Source organism: Nylanderia fulva, unplaced genomic scaffold (assembly GCF_048542155.1).
Source record: "Nylanderia fulva isolate GAGA-0341 unplaced genomic scaffold, ASM4854215v1 Scaffold6, whole genome shotgun sequence".
In the NCBI taxonomy this organism is placed as follows: domain Eukaryota; kingdom Metazoa; phylum Arthropoda; class Insecta; order Hymenoptera; family Formicidae; genus Nylanderia; species Nylanderia fulva.
Window position 1 is genome coordinate 3412419 of NW_028190698.1, and position 16144 is coordinate 3428562.

General features: G+C 33.7%; 2 protein-coding genes across 4 annotated transcripts in view; one reads left to right on the forward strand and one right to left on the reverse strand.

Moving 5' to 3' along the window:
* pxb (putative Hedgehog signaling attenuator pxb) overlaps nucleotides 1-16144 on the reverse strand; it is a 393744-nt gene that overhangs the window by 246535 nt on the left and 131065 nt on the right. The gene's annotated exons all lie outside the window — the stretch shown is intronic.
* LOC114941290 (uncharacterized) lies at nucleotides 1075-4857 on the forward strand. Of its 2 annotated transcripts, XM_029316225.2 has the most exons (4): nucleotides 1075-1291; nucleotides 1415-1556; nucleotides 2750-3089; nucleotides 3155-4857. In XM_029316225.2, the coding sequence occupies exons 3-4, from the start codon at nucleotides 2841-2843 to the stop codon at nucleotides 4100-4102; spliced, it is 1197 nt and encodes a 398-aa protein (XP_029172058.1). In that variant the 5' UTR covers nucleotides 1075-1291; nucleotides 1415-1556; nucleotides 2750-2840; the 3' UTR covers nucleotides 4103-4857. The 2 variants fall into 2 exon arrangements, with proteins under 2 accessions (XP_029172058.1, XP_029172066.1); XM_029316233.2 differs by lacking the exons at nucleotides 1075-1291; nucleotides 1415-1556 and adding an exon at nucleotides 1745-1829.

The following is a 16144-nucleotide window of genomic DNA, read 5'->3' on the forward strand; positions in this document are numbered from 1 at the left end:
CCTCTCGCAGCGGTAGGTCCTTGTGCAATGCTTCGCATATCAACGTGTGCATAGAAAGCGAAATTCTAAGAGAACCGCGAATTCTCGTCGCGCAATTTAACGCCTAAGATTACCATACGCATTGCGGATAGATACCCTTCGTCCCGCTGTCACTGCGGCATTATTCCCGCATTTACATTTTCGCAAGAGGCGTCGCGTGACATGCAGGAATATCCATTTTACTTCGAGTCGCGCCGCTCGCGAACTAGTATGTCAAATCAGATATGAAGTTTTCAAACTGATTTACACACAATCGTCGTCGGCGTACACGATCTTAACTCGACCGTCGAGATCGTTACGACGTTCATTAAGTATTCAGGGAAAAGAGAGCTCATTAAGTCTAATCTCAACGTGTTTTAAGCCGACAAAAAGTACGCCATTCTAGCTCGAATACATTCGCGTTGAATTTTACCTTTTCTATACTCTTTTCTTTTCTCCGAAACTCTTTTAGTTTTTTCCTTCAATAGTGAAATGCAAGAAATTTGTGAAAACGTTTTCTGATTCTAGTTCTTACAATTTTTTTCTAATATATACATAATTATTTAATAAAAATCTTTCCTCAATGGTAAAAGTCGACCAAACTGGCAATCATTTATTATAAATAATTAGTTAAAATACAATCGTACAACAAATTGCAATCAAACGATGAAAAACATTATATCTTTGAAAATATGTGATTCATTATAGAATTAATTAAAAAATTGAACGTTTATAACGTACAGTTGTCGCTTTCGTCTTAAGTACGATTTGAAACTGATACTGTCTGATCCATTCTGACGAAGACTTTTGATATTGTATCCGCATTTGCAGTTTCTTATTCTGATAGAACAGATAATTATTGTTAGTTAATCAAAAGAAACACAATCTTTTATACTGGTTCACTGCGAAGTAAATTTCATTATACATACGTACACAATATTTAAACGTAAACAATATTCAAAGTTTATTTGCGGATACGTCCGGGGAATAAGACATATAACATTGTACATAAAATACAGACCGGTAAAGTTCGTATTAGCAGAATCAAAACAATCATTCACGCTATAACGTCCTAGTCAAATTATTGTCACAAGTATCCTTTAACAATACGTATCTGTGCGAATTCTTGATTCAGAGAAGCAAAATCGAAACACATTTAGATAAAATCTACAAGTAAAAGAGGTGAAAAGGAAGATCAAGAGATATATACTAAGCAAAAAATAAACGGTTACGTACAAATAAAATACAGATTAAGGAGAACCCTGCCGAAAAGGTAACTTATGCGGAAATTATATTTGATATAATTTTGTCATTCTATTCAAAGTAATAATATCTTTTATACTTTTTGACTATAATTATAATGAAAATAGTAAAGTGAAAAATATGCTTCGATTAGGTGCTATCAAAATAATAATACATGGAATTATCACACGAAATAACAATAATCTGTGTAATATTTCGTAATTTTGGAAATTGACATTAAATTTTGCAGTAAAGTTTGTAAAAAAATCAGAAGAAAGCTGATCAAAGAAAGAACTGTAAGTAGATTTCAAAAAATATTCTAAAATTATTAGAAAAAATAAGCAAGCAAGTAGATCAACGACATTTCTTTTATCTTATAAGTTTTAAATTTTTAAAAATATATCTGACATTGTCGTGTCTATGTGTGTGTCTGAATTTATACATACACACGCAAAAAGGAGAATGTTGGGTACATCTACTGATTTGAAAGTGCACTTGTTTAATCACTATTACAATACATTTGTACATTGCGCACAAACATTCGGCTCTTATAGCCCGTTTATTTCTAAGTACATACAACACATTTAACTATTTAAAATAATAAAACTAAATTTTTCTTCATGCCCTCACTTATGTGCTTATACATTACTTCCTCTTAACAAATATAAAATTATAAATAAGTAAATAAGAACGTAGATATTTGAGAATCGCCAGACAGAATTTAAAAAACGTAAAAATCTTCTCTCGACCGTACTGGCAAATATTATTTATTCAATCACAACGTTTCGACCCTTCTTTGAGTCCTTATCAAGTGATTTGTAAAATTAAAAATAAAATTATAATTCTAAGATGTCAAGAACAAACATATTGGAGTCTCCAATAACTCGTCTAAGAGTCTTGACGTGTTGTCAAACCGACACTATGTTCGTTCTTGACATCTTAGAATTATAATTTTATTTTTAATTTTACAAATCACTTGATAAGAACTCAAAAAAGGGTCAAAACGTTGTGATTGAATAAATAATATTTGCCAGTACGGTCGAGAGAAGATTTTTACCTTTTATAAATAAGTAATTTTTATTCACTATATCGTGAACTCTTTTTCCTTACAATTATTTTACAAAAAATCTGCTTTAGCAATATATATATATATATATATATGTAACTGCTTTTACAGTATATTAATTAAGACTAATATTTTTATTAAATTAATTTTACGTGTAAAATATAAATATTATTTTTAGAAAGTTATTATAAATGTATAATAGTGAATGCAATATTTATCAAATAATGAAAAGTAAACGATAAATTAAATCTTTCTAAAAAATATGAAATTTTATCTTGCACAATAAAATCTTTCTCTTTGTTTAGTTTTTAATAATAATTTTTATTTAATAATAACTGATAGATTACCGTAAATTAATATAATAAAAATTTGTAGCATAAAGATAGTTTGATAACAAATGTGTGGTTAATTTTTATTCTTCAGATTAAGGAATCAGATTAAGCACGATTAAACAACCGAATCTCTTACATATATTGGAAACAATCAATTTTAACACATAAATACATTTCTCAAAATGCGTTCGTCGGATGAATTAGAAAGTGACCAGCAGAATAATGAAAATACAGAAGACGAATGTGCCGATTCTTATACTCAAACGGAAAAATCAAACAATAACAAGCAGAAAGACGATGAAACGGAAAACGAAGCTTCTGATTCTTCTATGCAGACGAGCACCAGCAATAAAGGGGAGTACATCCAGAGGAAACGTAAGCTAAGCGAATCTAGTGCGGATCTGGAAGAGAATGTCGAACAATCCCGAATTGTAAGTATCGCATCCGACGATGATACATGGGCTTGCGAAATCTGTAAACAAATTTTTGTTTACAGGTAAGCAGTGAACGTATATATCTACGTAAAGTCAATGAAGGGGATTTCGCTTGTCACATATGCACTAGAAGATTTAAAACAAATGTTAGGCTGGAGAAACATCTGCGTCGCCATAACAAAGATCGGGTGTACCTTTGTGACAAGTGTGCTAAAACATTCACAACTAACAAATATTTGCAAATGCACATGAGAGAGATGCATGGGAACAATACCAGGTATCCATGCGAGATTTGTAATAAGACATTTAGCCGGAAAGAGAGCTTGAATAGCCACATGTTGACGCACACGGACTACAAGGCAATTTGTCCCGAATGTAACAAGACTTTCAAATATAGAGCTACTATGCTTAGGCATTACAAGAATGCACATTCCACAAAGCCATATCTGCGCCAAAATTTCGAGGTAGATATTGAGGTTTCTAGTTATGGGTCTGCAAGGACCCGGGGGTTTTTGCCAGGATCAGGTCGAGTCGAGCGTACACTTGAACCTTACTCGACGGGAATAAGCGGTCCGCAATCATATATGTTTAATGATTCCGTACAGGAGTCGATGCGAAAAGAATATGATAAATCCCGCAAGTGTGAACTATGCGAGAAATATTTCAGCTCGAAATATTCTTTAAAGAAACACTACCGTACTGTGCATTCCACAGAAAAGCCACATTTGTGTCAGCATTGCGGCGCGAGCTTTAGACTAAAAGGAGAACTCGATAATCACAAACAATATTGCAAAGACTTGCAAACATCAACAAGTCGAAAAGCACACTTACGCGACTGTGAAGATAACAATGGTAAAAGTAAAGGTAAGGGTAAAGACGATGGAAACTCCGAGAAAATGTCTTACAAGTGTGAATGCGGCTGTAGCTTCAAGACTCAAAATCAGCTCGACAATCACCGTAGCTCATCTCCCTACGCTACATGCCATCCAGATAATACTGATTCCGATTGAATTTCGTATAATTAAAATATTTTTCAATGTCTGAAACTCATAAATTATTGTTCTATTAATAATTTTCTATAGTTACATGATACAATTGAAATTAAATATGAATATATGTACACGAACATAATAATTGTTTTTTATTTACTTAAAAACTCAGATAAATCTCACATCTGTCTTTTTTTACATTCACGTTCAAGAAAGACAGAAATGAGATTTATCTGAGTTTTGATGTAAATGCAAAGCAACTAATAATTCGAAATTATTAAACAAAAGGTTATGTGTAAAGTTTGTATAAGGAATTTTTACATTTATATTTTCAATTAGAACCTTCTCTCAAAAATTGTCTGCGAAATCGATGATGTTCGTAATACACATAATGATGTTTTTATGTATTAATAATATATGTATAACAAAATTATGACGGAAAGTTCAATGACAAAAGTTTATTAACAACTTGAAGAGTGTAGAGTGTGATTATAGAGACACGACATAAAATATGAAATCGTTGGACATGTGTGCTAGCAGTACAGCATCAATGAGAATTGATATTTTAATTAATATTCAAATTTCATTTATTCATTTATATTAATACTAAGTTCTTCTTTATTTCGTAGTTAATTTGTGTTAGAAAAAAAATTATGCAAATCCAGGACGTGCGATATTTCAACGCAAATTATTTCTTTATTATTCACATATTTGCTAATAGATAATAAAATAATAATTATTGTATATATGAAACACAACATGAAAGAAACAATCTATTGCAGTAATGTACAAAAAATATAATAAAAATCTTTCCTCAATGGTAAAAGTCGATCAAACTGGCAATCATTTATTATAAATATTAGTTAAAATACAACGTTTCGGCTGTCATTGCAGCCCTTTTCAAGTAAATCTATAAAAAGTTACATAAAAATAATTATTTCATCGCAACAAATAATTATAAATCTATATACAAAAATATGTTACATACCAAACGTAAATGCATAATAAATTAATACAGTAAATCAAATTCACTGCATACCACCGACAATATTCACCATTGTTTTAATGAACAATGTAAAATTGACAGAAGCAAGAAATAAATAGATATAGTCACTACGCGTTAAGAAAATCGAGACAAAACTAATGTGTCTTTCGCAATCTAAAACCTCATAACAAAGTCAAATAAATAAATAAATAGGTAAAAATAAAAATAATTTAAATAGCGTCAAGAACACGATCATAAATCTCACTAAAATTCTCCGTATCTTTCTGTAAATTAATGCTTTTACTTTGTTTTTTTATATAAAACATTTCTGCAATTTCTCTTTTTCTTGTTTGTTTTTCTTGATGCAAGATCACCGGAGAATCCCAACGAAACTCATGATCGTTGCAAGTTCGATGCAAACTAACGACTGAATGCAATGTAGTGTCTTTTTTGATATTATTTCTATGTTCTTTGATGCGCGTTTCTAAATGTCTCTTTGTCTGTCCAATATACGTAGAATCACAATTCGCACATTCAATTTTATACACGACATCGGTTCTTTTTAAATTGTCTATCCTATCTTTTCCTCTTTTTATCAGTGTGTCTAATTTTTTTGAAATGGTATATAATACATCAATTCTATTTTTATTAATGCAACGCGTAATATTCTCGCTCAAATCTCTAATGTAAGGCAACACCATACAAGTTCGCGCATCAAATTTATTTCGGTTTAATGAGCTAAGATTACCGCCAAATTTAATCGCCCTACGTCTTTTGTTAATATTTTTGTTTATAACCGTTAATGGGTAACAATTATTACGAAGAATTCTTCTGACTATATTAATGTTTTCTTCGTGAAACATAAGGTCAGCGAGTACAATTAGGCTTGTGATCACACTGAGTTTATATCTCATCGGATGATTCGATAGAAAATTAATATATCGACCTGAAAACGTAGGTTTACGAAACCAATTAGTCGTTAATCTACCACCAATACGTTTAACATTCGTATCCAAAAAACTCAGAGAACAATTGTTCTCTAATTCAGATGTAAATTTAAGTCGAGTGTGAAAACCATTGAAAATCCTAAAATAACAAGAGGGTTCGAAATCCAATTGACGCAATAATTATTTAATATCAAATAGATGCTTCTACAATTTAGCTCTTTTGCGTAACGTCACCTGATTGAAAATCATTCATTCAGTTATCTCTGAAAGAAAATCAAAATGAATCTCTTAATGCATTTGTGATTCCTCACAGGCTCTTATTTAAATCTTTATTGAAAGCAAAACCGGTCCCACAAATTGGTTGAGGAATCCTACCTTACGCGCAATAAGACACAAAGATATCACTCGAAGACTCGCTCGTAAATCCACGGTAATTACTTCTCCGCGCGTAATCTTGAATAATCGCGCGACGTCGCCGATAATCCCCATGGCGCGTAGCTAACGAGATTTTCATGGGACATTAGGTCGTCGGTGCGGAAGTGTCAATATCGTGGCAGCCACAATTTCGCAGACGTCTGCGCGGTCTCGTAACAGTTCCACGACTCGATCCACAATTTATCGCCCTTCCTCTCTACGCTTTCCCACGCCCTCGTAATACACTTGCGCGTGCACTTACTAAGTTCGGGGAGACAGGATTTGCATGCATCGGCAGGGAACCGCGACAAGTCGAGCACACAGTCCTCGCTCGAACACAAACATGTGTGCACGTACATATAATGCACATATGCACATCTCGTGCTCGGAGGGAAGAAAAGGAAACGCGAGATATCGAGTAAACGACGACTGCGGCCGAAGGATGTTATGCATCGCGCGAGCTGCATGTGCATGTCACCTATATATGCATACACACACGAATGTACCTATATATATATATATCGCCGTGATATCTCCGCGGGACTTTCGAGTCGCACGAAGGAGCACGACGAGCGGAAAATTGAAATAGTTACGGAATACGACATAAGTACACTGAATGTGTGGATGCTACCGGAATTCTTCGGAGATCCATTTATATAGATCTACAAATCTGTTTCTTCTTCGGATCGTTGCGGTTATCTCTTAAACAGTTTTGATTGTATTGTGCAATTTTTTATTAGAATGTTGATAGCACTGATAGTGTTTAAAAAATGGTGAATAACAAAATATGGTATGGTGTTTTAATTATTCAACCTTCTTTCATTTATATAGAAAGGGACAAGCGCGTGCTACATTTTTAATATAATTTTTTAAATTGTATAATAATAATAATAATAATGTGACTTGATTTTTAATTATATAAGGTAATTTCATATGTGTTTGATGTAATTTTTGTAATGTTATTTACACGAGTAACCGTGATAATAAGCAACGACATCAAATACACACATACACACACAGATGCGCGTGCGTGTGTTTTGATGTTTGGAATAAATTTCTAGTCGAGTAAAAGCTTGTCATTAACTTGAATCGACCCAACTGCTCTCGAAACTACGGCAATGGATGGCATTTCCGCATTCGTTCCAGGGATCAACATCTTCCTTATTTAATAACGTTTCGCGATCAATCCTCTTATTCGTTCGTGCTCCGCTTCGAGCTGCTTTAACAGGGAAAGCACGTTTGAGTATACAACCATTAAGACGCTCGCGAGGAAGAGAATTCGAGACGAACGGTTTATCATGCTTCCGGTTGTGCTCGGTCAGCTATCGGCGAAGTCCTTGAAAGGACTTCCGATCGATACGCGGAGATACTTTTGCAGTTTCACAGTATTTACAGTACGCGTTTGAGATATACAGGGTGTCTATGGTTTCTTACACAAGTGAAGAAAGAGATTTTATATACGAAGAATTTAAAGAAATTCCACAGTTTTCTAAATGCAATTATGATTTCGTGCGCAATACGTATATTAAATTCTAAGATCTTTACATTTTTTTCAAAGTAAAGAATTTTAAATATATTCATCAAAATTATAAAAGCATAGTTTTCCAATATATCGTATTCTAGTCACTTCATTTATTTATTATTAAAAGCAAAGTATTATTAAAAAATAAAAATCTTGAATACAATTATAATTACGTGTTTATTATGCACATTTGAAATTTAATCGTTAAAAAACAAATTATATAAGTATTTTATTTCAAATTATTATTAAAAGAATAAGTAACGAGAATTGTTAAATGATACGAGAATAATAAATATAATTGTCGTTATTTTTTCTCTTCTACGTTATCTTTAGTCAACATATAAGAAAAAAATAGTTCACTTCGCGAGAGACAACTACTTCGGGTTACGTTCAAAGTATTTAATCGCGAAGAAAAGCTCGATTGATCCAGGACGCCTTGTACTTCCGCGAGGCGGAAGAAGTGACCGGGTTCTTTCCTCGATTTTTACATCGTGCCGCTTCGTTACCTCTCACCGTGCTCGCCGGGTTGCTCCCTTTGCAGTGTTATCCGAGTAAATGCATCCCTTAAGAATGGCGTTATTATAGCTCCTTTCCTCGGGAAACGTGGCGCTCGAATAAGGAGGACCCTCTTTGCTCGAGAGGCCACCGCCTTTCTTTGTACCGGCCACTCGAAGAACTTGATTCTTCCACTGTAACCTTCTTCTCCTCTCTTCTACTTCTCACCGGGCACTCGCCGGCAAGAGAGGACATCTAGATCTTAAAACTCGACCATTAATTCCGCCTGCGTAATTTTATCCCTCTTGGACATTTCGCCGATATTTACTCCAACTGCGAATCGTTTGATACTATTGAAAGGCGTTGAACAATGTATACTTCAAAGCTCGCAGTCTTTAATTCCACAATATGTACTATCGATGTCATCTCGAAGTAATTTAAAGTGATACAAAATTTCTTTTATTACACAGTAAAATATATGAAAATCATTTAATCTTCAATGTAATATTTGATGCGATAAAATTTCCATTTATACATATCGAATGTCTATTAAGTATCTCGCTATCCATTTTAACTTTTTAAAAACTTAATTGTATAATATGTGTACAGACAATCTCTTCTTTTTATATTCTCATATAAAAGTTTCAAAACTATTTTCATTGGAAATTGATCCAAATGAAACATTCAAATATCTTCGTTTCTGTCACACAAATTGTCCATTTTAACCGAAATATTTTTTGATAACAAGATCGAGGTGTACCGCAAATATCGCGACGGAAAGACGCGAAATTGGTGGTTGTGTATGAGGCTGATGCGGGATATATACGAGCTATCAGTCGTTCAGCAAGTAGTGTAAGTGTAAACCGCGCTCTTGCCGAGAGATACGTGACGTAGGATACACGCCCGAACCTCACGGACCATTTCCCACAAAGCCGTGCCTGGGTTACATAGGCACCATCACCTACACCTCCATCTAGCCGTCGTAACCCTCGCTCTCCTTCCTCGACTTCGCAACACATTTTGCGTTCAGAAACAGCATACCTGTGTTCACGAAATATCGACCGCAGAAAATAGTGCGTCTCCATAGATATCTCATCACATTAAATTTCGCGCAGTCATTTTTCTCTCTATCTCATTTTATACAGGACGTTCAATTATAATTAATAAAATCAAATGTCTCGAAAATTAAATCAGATTCGATATTTTTCTTTTCATTGGATATTTTTGAGTGGATGGAGAAGAAAGAAAAATACACTAATTTGATTAAAGTAATTTTGATCTATATCGAAATGTGATTAAAAATCACCTTCAATTTTTCAAATGTATATAAAAGCAATAAGGATTTATTAAAAAAACAATAATTTATGAGATATTGCATAATTAATTTTGATCTAATATGAATATGACCAAAAATAAAATCTCGTGAAGTGTTTATGCATTTTCGATAAAATATTAATTAAATTTTTTATAGAATAATAAATTGAGAATCGATAACCGTCCTTATACAATTGCAACGTACAATTTTTGTAAATAGAATTGTTTTTTTGCGAGAGTTAATCCATCTCATTAATTAGTATAAAATGTATAAAAATATAAAAGAAATTATCTTGCAAAGCACACAATATCAGGTCAAATTTAGCTTTTAATTTATTTGATATTAATTACGTCTGTATATATTCACATTTTATACATATTATAAGTTTCACTATCACGTCTATATTTTTTTCGAATTTTTTAGAATTATAATTTAAATTCTTATTTTAAGAGTTATTTAATTTATTATTTATATATTTTTTTAAGACTGACTGTGGAGAAACCTTTATTTTTTTATTCGAGAAGATTATATTCGCTATCAAAAATATAGGTATATCATGTTCACATTATACGCGCAATCTTTAGAGAATTAAATCGTAAAAAATATATATACTTCCATTCTGTCAAAGTTTGATTCTCGTCTGCGGGTTTCTCTTTCCAGTTCTGCTAAAGGAGACTTAAGAAAGCTGTGTGGAGGAAGTTGCAGAGGATTTTACAGACTCACGTTCTTCGTCCGTGCTTTACGAATCGTTGCAGTACGTAATCATGTTCAAATCGTGAGCTTCCGACGATCTCGATATCATACTTTAAGAGTCTTTAAATATCGACCGCGAACCCACTTGAGAGTGCCGGTACATCGCATAATCCCCGTATAACTCAAAGAAATCGAATATTTTATTGCGGCGTTATAATAAACTGCATATATGTGTAGTAAAATATACGAACTGTAAATATAAATATATATGTATGTTAAAAGTTGTTTTAATTAAACTCTTTGCTGTTATATAACATCGCGCAATTCATCGCGGGATTTAGTTGTCATTCTTCTTCCAATCTCGAAAATATGTAATATAGAGGTAGGGTTTAATTTAAAAATAATAAACACGAAAAACATCGTTTTATCACAATTTTAAGTCGTGCTATTAATTATACATCCCTATGTAATGTGACTCGACTCATATCGCGAGAAATCCCACGCACGAAATCCCACAAATGTTCTGAAACGGTTATTAACGATAAATCGAATTAATTTTAATGGCATCGAACCCGCACGCGCTTCGATCGAATCGTTTCGATGGAGCAGCACCAATTATTGCGGCAGTTTCATTAGAGCCTGTTATTAACGAGACGTCGTCGCCGTCACCGTTGTCATCGCCATTCCAGAATGCGAGGGTCGCCGGCGATATGGCCATATCGATGTCCCCATCGAAAACGACCGATATCCGCCAATGTTCAATGACGAAATTCCGCGCGCGTAATAACGGCGATTGAATCGTAATTTGCTCCGAATAATGCGATCCTTTCACTCGCCGAAATTATTTCAGAACATTATAAATTTTTTTTAAATGTTAGAATAACAACTCTACAACTTATTATTTGACGAAATATTATTAACAGAAACATGAACGCGCGTGCCTGACGCAGTTATTTGTGTTTCGAGAATAGTTTCTCATTTTCTGCTTTCGCGAAAAATAATACATTCAATTTGGAATTAAATCTTAAATTGTAGAAAGTCTCTTGTCATAAAAAATTCAGTTTAAAAATAATCTGTCAATTTTATATAAAAATTGTTTCATAAATAATGTTTTCACTCGGGTAATATTACGACAATATTAACAATATTTATATGGCCAAAGTTACTGCAATATTTATATGGCCTCAGCATCTGGCGTATACGTGCCCTTTTTAAGCTTTTATAAAAAAATTCACATATTGTAAAAGAATTTATAAAACTGTAATGTTTTTAGAGTAAATATGTTGACTGTTTGTTTTGTAGTGAAAATCCTTTAAAGCATCCAACAAGTGTTTTTATCGGAAAAGCGCGTTTTGTTAAATATGCACAAATTTTTGAAGCACTGAGAATTATTTGCGTTTCTCGTTGACAGACAAACGCGAGAGACTTGCGATAATGTGTCCCTATACCATATAGATATAAGCTTGCAAGGACAACGACCGATAACTCTGCAGGAATAACTGCTCGCATTATATAGGGTAGCTCGCTTTCGCAAAGGGAGGAATCGATACCGGCCAGCTCGACAGTGTATAGAGAGATATATCCGAAATTACGAGTTACATTAATAATCGTCGAAGACCGTTCGAAGTTTGCTCGTCGTAAACGCATAAAATATACAAGGCCGCGTTTACGAGGATATGTATTCGCGTGTACTCGACAATGTATCGCGCTATCTTACATACAAAGTGCATGATTTCCTCTTTTTGTACATGCATAAATGTTCGAGCGCCTTAAAGTTGCTGGTACGAATAATCACCGCCAATTAAATCGATTATTTGTGACTGTCGTCGTTGCTTATATTATTCCATATCGTGTTTTACAACCGTATAATCTTTATCGGTTCTCGCTTCTTTTGCAAAATTTCGACGACATTATATTCTATAATTGTGGGTGATCTTGTGCGAATTAATTTGCATGTTCTTTCTGTAATTATTAATTTGTATATATTAAGTAGTTAAACAATTTATAGGCTGATTTAATTGCTGAAATTTTCGAGCAAATTGACGCCAAACCGCAATTACGAGTTTTATATGTTTGTAACGTCCGTTTGAAATTACGCGATTCGTAATGTTCTCTTAGTCTTAATGGTTAAAAATGATAAGATGTTCATTAATGTTTTACTTTTATTTTTTCAAGAAAAATATTATTTTAAAAAATATTTTTTTTTACAAACAAAAACTTCTAATTAAATAAATATCCATAGAAATCAAGATTTTAAGAGAATTAACTTAAAAGTATTTTTTAATTTATTTAAAGAATATATTCTGCATTTTAATTCTAAATCCGAGTAGATCTTTTAAAGTTCAATGAATGGTTTCTCATTTCTTTACCAAGAAAGATTACCTCATTTTCCAAGAAAAAACTCCTCTAAATTGATCAAGAAATCTATTATTAACTGCAGGCATAGTAAAAGTGCATTGCAAAGCGACTATGCATTAACGTAGCGTAACTTTCTACCCGCACTTCCTTGCGTTGTTCATTCCGTTCATCCGTTTCAGACTCCTTTTTTATCGCCGAAATCGTTAGCCAACTGCAAAGACTTAAATTGGAGCCCGTTCTGTCGGGAGAAGTAATTTTGTTTGAAATCTGACCGCTTTTAAAGAGCTACGCGTTCGCGCTCCGGCGCCAGCTTCCGAAAGACGTATAAACCGCTTTATTGCGTTTCTTGAGTATTTTCCGCGCGGGCCCAGCGAGATATCGCGCCTTAATCGTGCTCCTTAAATCTCAATGGCGAATCGTAAAGCCGTTACGTCCCTATTAACTCCTATGAATTTCACGGAATTATCATCGGCTTTTAGTAGGTAGACGACGAACATTCAGGCGATAATTTATTCCGCGCATTAAATTTCCGCTTCATATGCCGTACGATACATATTCGTGTTACAATTGATAGTCAATTATGCTACGAGATCGCCTACCTTCAGCAATAAAGGTGCGATTCTATTAACTATGAAAAAAATGTACGCGTAAAATATAGTATGTGCTATCGACTGGAAAGAATATTACTTGATGTAACGATGTGAATTATTGTTGAATCATATATATATATATTCGCTTTAATAAAAAAATATATTAAAAAACTCGTTAGAAATTATATTTATCTTATTTTTAGCTTTGGTAAAAAAAATCGTAAACAACTTTAAGCGACTCTAAAAAATCTTAAGAGAGAGAGGAAGCTCATGAACGTAAGAGTTAAACTGTTGCAGACTCCCCGAGAGGAGATGAAACGAAGAGGAAACAAAACGAAAGCGGAAGAGAGGCGTATAAAGATGTTCGTCCAGCACCACTTGACGTTAGACAGCGCGGAACACCGGAACTCTCGGGATTCCCGTTCGCGGAGGAGCAAAGATAGGCGGACTTTCTCTATTCCGAGCCTGTCGGAGCGTAAGGAGCTACGGGATATCAGCGAAGAAACGGTCGGGGTCTCTGGTTATGCCAGATGCCAAATTTTACGAGCGATTCTCTCCCTTACCCCTCATGACGACGAAGGCCGTTTTCCACCGTCGTTTTTTTGTCCTACGAGTTGTCTTTTTTTCTTTTTTTTACCTTTGCGCTTCTCCCTTTCATTCTCTCTCTTTCATGCCACTTTTCGCGGTCGAGCGGAGTTTCAATCGTAAATCCTGCGGTAGTCTCGCCCTCGCGAATACGAGCGCGAGTGCGAGCACGAACTAATCCTGCGAAGGGCGGAATCTTGGCGCGGAGTCAAACGTTCCTCGCGAGCAGAGAGTGCCGGGACAGATTGATGTCCTTGTCGTCCCGGGTAGTTCTTGGTTTATAAAATTTATCGCGAGCGCGCGTGGTCGATGTTTCAGAATATATCGCTCGATGTTTCAAAACACAAGAATTTTTCGAAAAATTGCCGACAATATATAAGTAATCGTAAGCGAAAAAATTAAAACTGAATCGAATAGATTCATAAGTTGTTCATAATAATCTCAATTTCATCCATTATCCTTTCTATTTTATCGTCTTTTGTATTTGATTAAAATAATATTCTTTGTCATCTTTTTGTATAAATATACGTTTTTTTCTCTCTTTGAAATTAATGATATATTAATAGGTATGCTATTATTAATCGATAGTCGAAATTAGCTAAATATCCTTTTATGTACTCCTTTTATGAATTTTAAAATTAAGGTCTAAAATTCAAATAATTTTTGCATTCCTTGTCGGAATTCTATAATTGCAGAACTCAAAATTGTCTTAAAGTTGTTCTATTTAATAATTTGACAAATTCGCGCAAAAAACAGCAGACAATATTCGAACCTCTTGAGAATAATAAGGAAGAATCTGCATTTATCAGTGCGCCTGAGCAAAAACTTTCCGTCCCGTCGATTCGTTTATGCAAGAATATAGATGCGCGTATAGATGCGCCTCTTTCTTGATTTCGCGTCGCCGTCGACGTCACGTCCATCTCATTGTTGGCCGGACAATAGAATAAAATTATAGCCGCCATGCTAATATCTACAGGATGGGAGATGGATTCGCGTGTCGGCTTGATTGAAATGTCACCAGCGCAGATAACCGACGCGAATTCGAAAGGAGGGTGCGTCAAGTGGACAATGGACTTGACAGGTGCTTCGACGGACTTTCGCCTTCCAGTCACGCATTCCGCATCGCGCCCTCCCTATCAGAGATATGTCCCGATAGAAGGGCCGCGCCTACACATACAACTTTAATTAATTTATCACGGGGGTAATAATTAAAAGAATGCGGTTGATTGGAAAATCTATAAAATTGCGTGCAAGGAATTGCCTGTGTATTAACTTAATGTTAACAAATATTAATATTTGAAACAATCAAGTCTAAGATATACAAAGATTTAAAAGATCTTATCAAAAGTATTCTTAGAGTATATGCTCATTCTTGTTAAATAGAGTAAAATATTCAAATAAATTTTTAATTGATATGAAAAATATTGAAAATTTATATTAGAAAACAACGAAAACGTGTTTTTGATTTGATACTGAAATGTCAAATCTTGTTTAAAAAATTTTATATGTATGTATAAAAAAAGTCTTCATTATTGTCTTTTAATATTAATTATTATTTCTTAATATTTCTCATATTATTAAGAAATTTATTTCGAGAATACTACTTCATTTTATTATTAAAATTGTATTGTAATATTTTTTGATAATAAAATTTATTATTATTAAATGCTATTATTATTATAATTTCGTACAACGAAACCTTTTTAATAGAAAATATTTTAATAGAAGAACTACTCTTGTTTTTGAGCGAACGAAACATATTTTTTAATCATATTATCGTCAGCAATCGTCGAGACATAAAATACTACATACATATAATCGTATTGTAGTTTCAAATATTATTGCGCGCATCAAGCAACGTCCGGATAAATAATCATGAACGTCGTTTCACGAAAGCATTTCGAAGGGAAACAAACAACAGTGTGGTTGCTAAACAAATATTGGTTTTGACAGGTGTTTCCATACACTTTCGCTGCTCATTAGAATCACACCCAATGCACATCGATCCATCTCACTTTCAAACTCGTATCCCTTTTAAGGTCAATGCACACAAAACTTCAAAATGCAAACAGCGTTTCGAAATAACAATAACGTTTACTTTCGATACGCACGTACAAGAATTACATTTAAAAAAATTTTTTTGCGCGAATATATATATA

What these genes read in the sequence shown, in the direction of transcription:
- LOC114941290 (XM_029316225.2), top strand. Translation starts at nt 2,841, where the DNA reads ATGCGTTCGTCGGATGAATTAGAAAGTGACCAGCAGAATAATGAAAAT. An exon ending in ATGTCGAACAATCCCGAATT is followed by an intron (nt 3,090 to 3,154) that starts GTAAGTATCGCA and finishes TTTTGTTTACAG; the next exon opens with GTAAGCAGTGAACGTATATA.